Genomic DNA, 12,565 nt, shown 5'->3' on the forward strand with positions numbered 1-12,565 from the left:
AGAGGGTACCAGTCATTAAGTGGCTGCCTATTATCCCTGAGTGGAAGAAGCGAGATGAAGTTGTCTTTTATTCTCAAGGATACAAGGGTTAGAAGAGGCATTTAATGGTGACAGAAAAATCTATTCTACTGTAAAGGACCTGTTGTGCTCACAGTTAAGAGATGAGTTGGTGCAAGAATTCACATAAAAACAGCCTCAAATTTGTAATATTTCCAAGCTAGAGGGTGCAGGTTTTGTAATGTGTAAAAATGTGACATTACAACTTTAAATCCATGTCACTGGTAACATTAAATCATGAACACTTTAATTGTCTGCAGAATAACAAACTATTACATGATTTTTCCCTGCATTTAAACTTTTTTTTAGTTATCCATTAGTCCATCTCACTTAAGCAGTTAACTAATAACATAACTGAAGGAGTAACAAAAAATGTTGCATATGATCATTGTACTAATCAAAGTTAATATAAATATAGTGTTGGTGAGTTACATCTTCTGATGGCAACATGCATAGAGATGAAAAAGCCCTGACCACACATCTATCTGCAGACCTGAATAATGATGCATTGTCTTCAGAAAATTTAACTTACTAAAAATAATGTAAGTAGTAAGAACTAAACATGAAAAGTATGATTTCTCAAGCCTGTATAGATGAATGCTAGGATCAATAACATCAAATGCAGTCCTTAAGAAGTGAAACCTAATGATGGTGCCATTTTTTGTATTAGATAAAATTAAAGTGTCAATTACAATAACTTAAATATAAAGTTTAAAACACTAAATCTGAGTTTGGAGATTTTTCTCTATAACCTCAAAAAGCAAAGATAAAACTGAAATTGTGTTATAATTGTGAAGAACATTTTGATCTAATTCTAATTTTTAATAACACCGGTAACTTTGAAGGAATAAAGTAAAAATATGTTTAATACATATATATAATTACAGTGTTATCTATGCAAGTATAGAAGGTGATTATTCTTTGGGTGGGAGATGAATTTCGGTATTGTTAAATTTTATTTTATAATTTCATTTCATTGTTAAATAATTGTAAACTAATGGATTGTTATTAGCTTTTAATTAAAATTAATAAAGTGATTGTTGCACATACTAATTGGATTAAGTGGGTTTGAAAATGGTAAAAGAGATGAAATTAACAGAAAAACAGATTTTGTTTCCACCGTTATTAATTTAAATATGCTGATGTATGGAATATGATACATGTTGTGACACATTGTTGGATGCTTACTACTCAATTAATAATCTTACATACTTTAGCAGCAGTTATTGAAAAGTGTGAAACTTTACTTCTGATTTGCCAGGTTAACTACTGTTAATAAAATGTATTAATCTAGGTTAGCAATTAATGCATGCCTTGAAGAAAGTTTCAATTTACTACCTAGTACTTTATATATAATCTGATGAGCAGAAACTAGGACTGTGATTGATCCCTATTTATGCGCTCAGCTTAATTTAAGGCACACCATGTTATCATAAAACCATTGTGAAACAATTTTCACTCTATCATTTCAAGAAGAGTTTTAACTAAAGACAGTTTCAAATAAAAATTCTACAAATTTTATCGTCTGAACTTTGTTACTATCATTTGTGTTAACAATCAGGTGTGGGTTTTTTAACGTCACTAAAGTTAAGACAATACAGCTGTCATTTCATACTACTGTACTGGTGCTGAAATGAGCATTTATTTATTAGAACAGACAGCAGCAGACCAAGCGTTACATAGATTAATCAATAATAAAACATTTCAAAAGTTAAACCTCCTTTTAACTTTGGATTTTATATATATTTTTCCTCCTAATGGTTCCTCTACTGGTGTTCAGCTTCTAGTATGTAAAGTACTCTATATAAATTCATTTTAATCTTTTACTTGGAGGGAGCTTTTCACAGTGCTCAGTTCTTTTCTAATAACTCCTCACTGGGCTGGAGTAATTGTTTGTGTAAAATGACTGACGGGTCAAATATCTGAGCTAACTTGTACTGAATAAGATTAAGCAGTCATATCATGTCCTTCATCCCTCCCACCTTTGATGCACACCAATTTGTTTACAGGGTAACGGGTCTACTGAAGATGCTGTTGCTCTCCCTGCTACCCTGTCCCATCTGGAGCACCAGGGGAGCTATGCACATCTCCTCTTTATTGATTTTTGCTCTGCTTTTAACACCATCCTCCGTCACTGATTGGTGTGCAAGCTGCTAGCCCTGGGACTCCCGTATTCCACTTGTATATGGATTATAGACTGCCTGACACAAATGGTTAAGGTGGGCCTTCACATCTCCTTGGCCAGCAGCATCAGCTCTCCTCAGGGCTGTGTGCTGAGCCCCTTGCTCTTCATGTAGTACACACATGACTGCGCCCCCACCCACTACAGCAACACCATCGTCAACTTTGAGGATGACACCACTGTGGGATGACGAAGTGGAGCGGCTGTCAGCATGGTGCATTGACAACAACCTGCTCCTGAACACAATTAAGACCAAGGAGCTGGACTTCAGAAAAAAGAAAACGGACATCAAACCACTCTACATCAGAGGGGACTGTGTGGAGTGAGTGTCAGACTTCTGCTTCCTGGGAGTCCACATCATGGAAGGCCTGTCCTGGGGTGTGAACACAGCTGAGCTGGCGAAGAAGGCTCAGCGTCCTCAGGAAAAATAACATCCCCCAAAAACTGCTGGTGTCCTTCTATCGCTGCTCTGTTGAGAGTATCCTGTGTGCGTGTGGCTTTCCAGCTGCACAACAGCGCAGAGGAAAACACTTCAGCGGATTGTAAAGACTGCCCAGCAGATCATCGGCTGTTCTTTACCCTCTCTGGATAAACTGCACAGCTCTCGCTGCCTCAGGAAAGCAGAAAACATCTCCTCACAGCCTGCTCATGACATGGTCCAACTGTTTCCATCAGGCAAAAGATATAGGAGCACCAAAACAAACACTAATAGACTGAATAACAGTTTCTACCCTGTTGCTATTAGGGCAATGAATGCCACCTAATCACCTGCAATGCAGCAGTGCAATAGATGACATCTTGTGCAATAGTGTTTCATGTGCAATTAAGGTCTTATGTTGAATGTTTGTGTTCTACCTTATTTCTTCTTATCCTTTCCTATCCTTTTGTAATTATATTTATTTATATTTTGACACCACAGGGACAGCACCTAATTTCGTTGTATTTGTTACAATGATAACAAAGATATTCTGACTCTGTTTGAGAATCGCATGTTACGATAGTTACTGTCTTGCTGCTTCACAATATACTCTTTGCTGTGCAGTGAAAGCTGTTGTAAAGCACTAATTTAACAAACCTAGAATATTCAACGTTTCCTTTAATCACGAATGAAAAAATAACCACATTACACACCGGTAATTCAAACACAAAAATGAAACTTTCGGCCTCTGTGATGATACAACACAATTTTTCGCGTATGTATACGTTATCTAATTTGCAAAGAATTTTAATTTTTGTTAAAACGTTTAACGATACTCCCCATAAAATAAGCGACAGAGAAAAATCTCCCGTTCTTTAAATCTTTATTAAAAGTAATGCACTAGTAAGTTCTTGAATCGTTTAAAAAGTCATTTATGTGAATAAATATTCACTGTCTAATTTCCGCAACTCTTTCCTATTTTACAAAACATATTTAGTAATTATTTACCAGTACTAAAATTACGAAGCGTGGAAAAGTTCCTTCTACGACACCTACAAGCTGTTTTGCTCCACGAGCTCGCCCTCTTGCTCTGTCCGGATGTTTCGCGGAAAATAAACGTAAATAACCTTTGCATTCACTATTCCGAATGGTCAGCATGAGTGTCAATCACATGTTAAAGTGCCCATCCTACCCTAGAGCGAGTTGTATTAAATAAAAAAAAAAAAAACACGCATACTTTTCTGTTAAGTGATAGGCCGAGAATCAGTATGATGTTGAAGGAAGTTCTTCACTTTTATTGGTAGATGTAGCTGTTCATCTGAAATGCAGAGTTTTGAATGACCCACATAGGTATCATTCAATAGCCTGAGAAAAGAAGTAAAGAGGAAGAGGGGCGGGATACTGTTCGGTGTTAGGCGGTGCTTGTTTTAGGGAATGGGGTAGAAACTGAAAGGGTGGGCTTGACCGTTGACTGGTTTGAGAGCGTGTGCATGTTTTTTTTTTTCATTTTTTATGGAGATCGTCTTGTATTTCTGTTATGCTTACAGACAGATAATTTCTGACAATCTCGAGAGAGGAGAACATTGAATAGGAACCGGAAGAGTGGATTGCTTGGTGTTGTGAGGGGATATATTCTCAGCTGGTACAACCATGGGCTTCCGTAAGAAGAATAAGAGCCCGCCGGTGCTGAGCCACGAGTTCGTGATCCAGAATCATGCTGATATGGTGTCTTGCGTGGCCATGATCATCTTACTAGGACTCATGTTTGAGGTAAATTGAACTGCCCCCTTTTTGCACCTCTGAGACCTCTGAAAAAGCGGCATGTAAGAGGGGAGGGGACAGAGACTGTGGGAATGGGGAGCGGGAGTTGAGCAGACCGGACCGGACCGGAGAGTCGACCACCAATTACCAGTTAAACCCTTTGGTCAAATCCCAAGAACATCTAAGCGGTGGTTTACGTTCGTATTATATTACAATAAACCAAAGCAGCTTCATTACATTAGCGGGTCCCAGATGTGCGACACTTCTCCCTTTGTTGCATTCGGCTATTGCTGTATATTGATATTGCTTTCACTGAATTTGTGTTAATTTAGTGATCCCTGAAATTAAAGATCCACCTGTTTTGAACCCGCCCATTTCGATTCAGGTCCTAGGGAGAAAATCAAGGCAGCTTTGGAGAAAGTTTGCAGCAAAGTCCAGAACTATGTCAATCAACAGCTCAATCTTCACATTCTAGCCATCAAAAATTGAATTTAAAGACCGACTTAAATCATTCTTTGTGACCATTACAAATTTGCTACTTTAGACTCCAATAACCATCTAGTCGTGCGACACTAAATGCCAACTCATACAGCAATTAGTGAAATACCCGAATAATCTGGTTCAGTATAACATTTCTGCACCTTACCCTTCTTTTGGTGGCACGTAATGATTTTACTAGTAATGTACACCTGTTTATTAATCGCGTTCAAATATGTAGCCATTTTAAAAACTTCTTTTGATCCAGGTTTTGTTGATAAAGAATTTAAAAAGCTTATTAAGGTGATTTAAACGTGCTGTTTTGAGTTAAATACCAAAGTAGTAAGTTAATGTGCTGAATCTTATCTGTATGTTCCTTAGTCGTTTGAAAGTTGCGCATTGTCAGATGGGGCCAGGAACAACTTCTCGCACTTGGGAAAGTATGTCCATTGTAAGAACAGGTGAATGTAAATACTCTGAGGTTATAAAGGATAACTATTTTGTAGTAGTTTAAAAAATCAGAATGGCATTCCTTTAGACTTAAAGAGGACAACAGGATCCTGGTAACCTAAGCAAGACAGATAGGCTTTGGGAGCTGAAAGGTGAAAAAGGGTTCTGTGTAAAATTATTAGAGATTCCAGGTAGTGAGTCCTGAAAGTTTTTGAAGGTGTGACTGTTATTCATGGGGGATAATGAAAATGTTAGATGAGCAATGTTGTGTCAAGTTGAAACCTGTTGATTATTATTTTCTTTTGTAATATATCTATGCTACAAAAACATCAGTTTTCCAAGGCAAAGCTTAAATTAGAATGCCACAGAAATTAACCTGTATTAGATTATTTTAATGTAAAAAATGAACCCAAATAATTTAGCCATAGTTTTCACAAATATGTTTAATATTATATCCACATACCATTTGAAAAAAAAATTCTCCAATTATTAGAATTGATTTTAATAAATGTTAACAGGTGTTACATACTATAACAAACATGAGTAAATATTCAAGTTTGTTTGCTGTATTTTATTTTCTCCTTTTGCACCTGACTACCAAAACCAAAATCTGCACTGTATCAACAACAGCATTTAAAAACATAAAATTAATTAACTTCTTGCAAATAAGCATTAAAATGTTTTTTTAATGGGCATGTAACAATTTAAATTTCTGAAATGTAAACAACTTTGCTTTACATAATGCACTAGAAGAATTACTGCCTACTGACTGAAAAGTCAAACTTTATGTAGATTGTGGACTATTCTTTTTCAATGCAATATTCTGTTTGTTAGTACAATTTGTAGTAATTTGAATATAGAACATAAGCAAAATGAATATGTAAATGCATTATATGAAAAAAGTAAATACTTTTAGAGTCTAAAATTTAAAAATATATCAAGAAGATTTCTATATGAATCTTCCGAGCCCAAAGAGCTGTATGTGATATATTTATTTAAATATCATCAACGATCATTCCGAGATATCAAACTTCAACATAAAAAACAGAAAACATTGTTTTCATTTGAGATATGTATTACTTAGCTCTGTATTGTTTTGCTTCCTTTTGAAATCACACCTCTGTACATTGACTGGTGGCAAACCTTGCCATTCATTGATAAATTTCAATGGTTTACACAGCCAACCAGAGGACTGCTAACAATCCAGTAAAGGCAGTTGGGATATTGGACATCAATCCATGGCAGTTTTATGTTAATCCGCAGTGTTTTTTGGTTTGTGAAAGCAAGTTCTTATAGGTGTTGTGAAAATTCTGTCAATAATTTTCTGTCATGTTGCAATTTGTAAAAGAAAATAGGTTGGAGACATATTTCGGAAGTAAAAGCACTAAAGGTGATAATTGCTGTTTTGTACTGTTCAGAATTGACATGACTGGAAAGCTGAATTAATGCTGAATTGCAGGATGTAAAGCTATTAATAATAGGGTGAGCAGTCATGACAGACATAAGTACCAATACTTGATGCAAATTTTGGGTGAATTTATACTCAAAGGGTTAACACTGAAGGATATTAGACACTCCTCCATGCAGAAGTCAGCCATCTTTCCACAGCCCTAGACCTAGGAACAGGTAATTTAATTTTAGTTCCATATTTTCAATTGCATTCTTTTTCTCAATTCTCTCCTTGGATAGGTAGAACTTTATCTGTCCCATGGTGCAAATTTGGCTTTTCACAGAAGCTCAATAAATTAATATTATTATTTTATTATGGCAAACAACACACCCTTCTCAAATAAACACCAGAATGATTAAAAGAAAGACAACTAACGCAAAAGAAAACTTGTGAGTTGGCAGTTACAGTCCCAGTGAGGCATGTTGCCATTGGTATAAAGGAGCCCCAGTCACATTTACTGATATACTTGTGCTGAATAATTTGTTGGCTGAAAGTCCTGTGTCAGAGCGAGGATGTGCAGCATTGTTCATAATGTCATTTAGATTGGTTTTCATTCTCTCCTTCACTACTACCTCTGGAGGGTCAAGAGTGTGTGTTCCAGAAACTGCAGCGCAGATGACTCTCCATTAGCACATTCAGTGAATTTTTGCACCATATACTGTACATGTTCTATGTAGCCAGTCTCCCTGGCTACTTGTGTGATAGCCTCAGTTGTCACCTTTGAGACAAACATTAAGTACTTCTAGAGAACTCTGTACTGGCACCTGAGTATACTGTATTTCAAAAGAAATTATTTTATGCCACATACAGTAAGATGCTCCATCTCAAATGTAGTACCAAGCAGCGCATGGGTCTAAAAGGTATGCTGCTGCTTCAGTTGGATCAAAATTGGCAAACTGTGGATTCAGGAAGCAAGCAAAGCATTTTTGCAGGGACTTCAGGAGTATGTATGATTATCAGTAGCACTGCTGAATGCACACTGATCTCTAAATTAAGTAAGAATGGCACAACTATATAAATGCAAAGAATTATTATTATTAACTTTGGTCAAAGACTGTCTGTCAGTCTACGGTATGGTCCATCAGCTTATCAAGGTTTCTCAATCTTAGTCCAGTCACTTGTAAGCAGGGAATACATCTCCTTTTCTTCTACCAATTCATTTAGTGCTGATTTTGTTTTCAGCTGTCCAACAGACTCTTCTAATATGCTCAACCATCTCTAATTCTATTTTGCCCTTTTCTGTGGTCGGGGAAGATTTAATTGTCTCTTTGCTTTACTAAAGACAGGCTCAGAGCTTTTTGAATTCCAGAACCCCCCACGATAGATAAAAATCCGCGAAGTAGAAACCATATGTTTGTATGGTTATTTTTATATATTTTAAGTCCTTATAAACTCTTCCACACTGTTAACATTATTAGAGCCCTCTAGACATGAAATAACACCCTTTAGTCAAAAGTTTAAACTGTGCTCCATGACAAGACAGAGATAACAGTTCTTTCTCACAATTAAAAGAATGCAAACATATCTTCCTCTTCAAATAATGCGTGTCGGGAGCAGAGAATGTCAGAGAGAGAGCGCGAGAGAAAAGCAAACAATCAAAAAATCAATATGTGCTTTTGGGCTTTTAACTATGCCGAAGCACAGCGATAAAGCGGCATTTTTTAGAGGAGCGTCCGTATCCTCTAGGCAAACAGCCCCTCTGCTCACACCCCCTCCGTCAGGCGCAGAGAGAGTGAGAGAGACAGAGAAAAGCAAACAAACGAGCACTGCACGGGAAGCATATTGTATGTCGTTGAGGAGTTTTATTTAATACGTAATACATGCTCTGATTGGGTAGCTTCTAAGCCATCCGCCAATAGCATCCATTGTATGAAATCAACTGGGCAAACAAACTGAGGAAGCATGTACCATAAATTAAAAGACCCATTGTCCCCAGAAATACGAGAACCAGCGAAAAATCCGTATATATTTAGATATGCTTGCATTTAAAATCTGCGATGGAGTGAAGCCGTGAAAGTCGAAGCGCGATATAGCGAGGGATCACTGTATTACATTCAACAAACGTCGAAGATTAGAAGCCAAGGATCTGCCTTGAATAAATCTGATTTAGTCATTTGATGTTACAGAAGGAAGCATTTACTTAATCCTTCTAGATAGAACTTTGGAGAGTATGTTATCATTATTCATAAGTGAAATTGGGCTGTTTGATGCACATTGTAACTAGTCATTATTTTTCTTTGGAAAGATGGTAATTACAACAACAACAACATTTATTTATGTAGCACATTTTCATACAAACAGTAGCTCAAAGTACTTTACATAATAAAGAATAGAAAAATAAAAGACACAATAAGAAAACAAAATAAATCAACATTAATTAACATCGAATAAGAGTAAGGTTCAATGGCCAGGGGGGACAGAGAAAAAAAAACAAACTCCAGACGGTTGGAGAAAAAATAAAATCTGTAGGGATTGCAGACCATGAGACCGCCCAGTCCCCTCTGGGCATTCTACCTAATTAATGCCTGGTGAAAAGTTTGAGGTTGATTTTTGTTTTCTCTAGCTTCTATAAACTGCTAATAATAGTGGCGCTAACTTATTTGAAAAGAATTTATAAAATTCCATTGGGTACCTATCAGAGCCTGCTGCTCTCCCAGTTTGAAGTGGTTTTATAGTGTCTAGTAAATCTGAGAGTGTCAGAGGTTTATTCAGTTCCTCAGTATTAAAGAGTATCTAGCTGTGGTATTTGTGATGCATCAAAAAACTCATTAGATTGTGTCTTATCTTACTTAAAATGAGTAGAATATAAGGACTTTTAGAGAATACCATATGTGTGGGTTATATTTTGATTGTCAATGATTATCTCCATCTGTGCTAGCAATTTCTGTTATTGTGTTGCAAACTTACTGCTTGTGGATTTAATGAGCTAAGATCTTAATAGCCTTCTCTCTTTGTTCAGAGTAACAGTGCCACAATTTAAAGGAGATCTATTCTGTCTGTCTGTCTTTTTTTTTTTTTTTGTTTAAATTCTGAAATTTAAATCTCTTTCTATAAAGGGCTTATTTTGATCTGTTCTGGTAATTTTGGTGATTTACTCAGATACCTTTGTGGTTATTAGTTTAATTTTGTGGCAAAGATATGGAATAATTTGTCCTCTTAAAAAAGCTTTCAGTTTCCCAGAGTATTCATGCAGAGGCCACTAACGATGCATTTGTCTCAAATAATAATCTGTTCACTTGGAGGTGAATTGTGTACAGCTCTCACCAGCTAATGACAGGGGTTCAAGATGTCAGCTACAAGATGAGTGTGTATGGCATATTGATTTTAGGTCCATGGTCAGAGGGGCATGGTCTCAGAGATTAACAACATTGTATTTGCAAGATGTTATAGAGTGTATTAAATTATTATTTATAAAGAAATAATCAGTTTTTGAAACTATGATGTACTGATGATAAGAAGGAATATTCTGTTGAGTTTGGGTTTAAAAATCTCCAAGGGTCTGATAAGTTATGATCCATTACAAACTGTATGATTATTTTTGCAGATATTATTGCCAGTGTAGTTGAAGATCTATCCAGGTCTGGATTTAAAACAGAATTAAAAGTCTCCTGCCATTTATAATTTTAAGAGTGTTCATATTAGAAATATATGTAAATATGTTTTGGATGACTCTTCCATCATCCACATTCGGTACAGTATGGAGATGTTTATCAAAATGACTTTAGATTTACCATAGATCCCGTTATATAAGCCGAGAATTTCGTCCTAGATTTTTGGCTTGGAGTTTGGGGGTCGGTTTATACAACGAGTATCGTTTCAGATTCAAGATTTCCAGCGCAATGCCGGTTTTGCAGATGAATACGGAAGTAAATAATGACGAAACCACAGAGCCATCTTCCAGATGAAGAAGTAACTTTGCATGCCGGTACTTTAAATTAAATAAAGAATTTATTCAAAAAAGTGTTTTAGTTGTTGATTTTATTAATAAAATTTATAATAAATTATCGGGAAGTTTAAAATGAAATTTTTTGTTTTGATTTACGACCAACATCTTGCATTACGAAACGGATGCGGTCACGTGTATCCGCTTGCGATTGTAAACAAACAACCGAGAGCGTTAGTAGCGTCAGTCGGAGCCCAGGCACGTGTTTGTGGATGTAATTTCCGTCATTGCAGTGATTTACCTATATATATAATTTATTAAGACCATGCAAGCAAGACACATAATTGCTAAGGAAGGAAGAGAAGGTAAAAGAAAGCGATCGCAATCGAAAAGAAGATGGACATTGTGTGGAAATATCTCCTCCCTTCCTGCAGCCCAAAGATGTCAAATTAAATGGTGAGTACAGTATGAAATTGTTTCTAGAATAGAATGCCTTTTATTGTCACTGTACGCATCTAAAATGAGATTAAAAGCAGCTCCTTCAGTGCAGAAAAAAGTTCTGTATAGGGTTTATATGGTTGTTTTTTAGCTTTAGCATAACACCGGATCTGCGGCCCCGCTTCTGCTTTCTTTCCCTCCTCCGTCTGTGTCGTCTCCTAGACCCGACAACAATCCACGGAGAGCCCGCTGGTCTAGCTATGTTGTTTGGGATGTTGTGCGTGTGATGAAAAACACTCGAAACAGATGTCTGGCTCTGGACACTGATGTCTATAAGGTTCTGAATGGTGTAGTGGATGTTCGCCGAACTGATCGTGCACAAACAAGGTCAAAAAAAGTACAAAAACAACAAAGTGCACTGAAAAGGAGAGCCCTGAGCCGCTGCGACCATGCGTGCCGCCATGCTCCTAGCTTAATCAAAGTAGGCTGGGCACTTTTTATAACTTTTTGGTTAGTACATTAGAAAAATTATTGGCATTTTGGAAAATTATGCACATTATACAACCCTTTTTTTTTTTATGAAAAGGTTAAGTAAGTGTTGCAGTGGGAGGTTCGGAACGCATTATGGGTTAGCCTTTGCGAACGAATTAAGTACGTAAGTCAAGGGTCCACTGTATTGCGTATTTAAGTTAATCAAATTCATAACAAGTCTCCGGAAATCCACCCCGATGTACTGTATTTGTGTATATAGTTTCAACACAAAGGTTTCACTTTACCAAACTTCTCCGAAATCACTTCCTGGTTTCCATCAAAAATGCCGGCAGTCTCAAATTCTCGCCGATAAACATTATAAATATACCCGAAGAGACACTTTTAAGGAAATTTCGAAAATTTGGTTGGAGAAGGGCAAATACATGTAATTTAGTAGGTAGAGAAGGGGTTCGGCTAATATACCGGGTCGGCCTGTATTCCGGGATCTACGGTAAATAAATTACCCATCACCATTACATATTGCCCTTCAGGATCGGATACTATGTATGATACTACAAATTAAATTGTTTTATGTATTAAAATTCCCATACCTCTAGTTTTCTTTGTATAGCTGTATTGAAAAATTTTGCTGATCCAATGCCTTTGTAGCTGCAACTTGTCCTTACTTATTAAGTGAGCCTCCTGTAAAATTACTATCTTGGAATTTAGACCTGTTATGTGAAAAAATACTTTAGTTCTCTTCAGATCATCATTAAGAAGTTTGACATTCCAACTCACATTATTCACTGTTTGGTCAAAGAGATACTGCTTTTGAATTTTTGAGGACATTTTATAATCTTAAATAAAAGTAGTATGTTGTTTCATACAATAGTTTTTACTTAGGTATCATATTTTTTCCAGTTATTATGGATAAAAGGATAAATATAAAGTAACTTGCTCTCTTTTTTCCCCACCCTC

At 36.4% G+C, this 12,565-nt stretch overlaps 2 protein-coding genes across 6 annotated transcripts in view; one reads left to right on the top strand and one right to left on the bottom strand.

Moving 5' to 3' along the window:
* Window positions 1-3,741, bottom strand: part of zmynd8 (zinc finger, MYND-type containing 8) — an 86,445-nt gene extending 82,704 nt beyond the window's left edge. For all 4 annotated transcript variants that reach the window (XM_039735985.1, XM_039735984.1, XM_039735988.1 and 1 more), the window contains exon 1: window positions 3,666-3,741. The gene's annotated coding sequence lies outside the window, so the exon portion shown is untranslated. The remainder of the gene's footprint in view (window positions 1-3,665) is intronic.
* A 318-nt stretch (window positions 3,742-4,059) lies between these two features.
* zgc:113278 (uncharacterized protein LOC541528 homolog) overlaps window positions 4,060-12,565 on the top strand; it is a 70,492-nt gene continuing 61,986 nt past the window's right edge. Inside the window, exon 1 of one of the 2 annotated variants that reach the window (XM_039734703.1) lies at window positions 4,060-4,427. In XM_039734703.1, the coding sequence (XP_039590637.1) occupies window positions 4,308-4,427 (120 nt within the window). In that variant the 5' untranslated portion in view covers window positions 4,060-4,307. Of the gene's footprint in view, window positions 4,428-5,337; window positions 5,357-12,565 lie in introns of those variants that run through there. The other variant, XM_039734704.1, reaches the window with a different exon arrangement.

The sequence above is a fragment of the Polypterus senegalus genome, chromosome 14, assembly GCF_016835505.1.
Source record: "Polypterus senegalus isolate Bchr_013 chromosome 14, ASM1683550v1, whole genome shotgun sequence".
In the NCBI taxonomy this organism is placed as follows: domain Eukaryota; kingdom Metazoa; phylum Chordata; class Cladistia; order Polypteriformes; family Polypteridae; genus Polypterus; species Polypterus senegalus.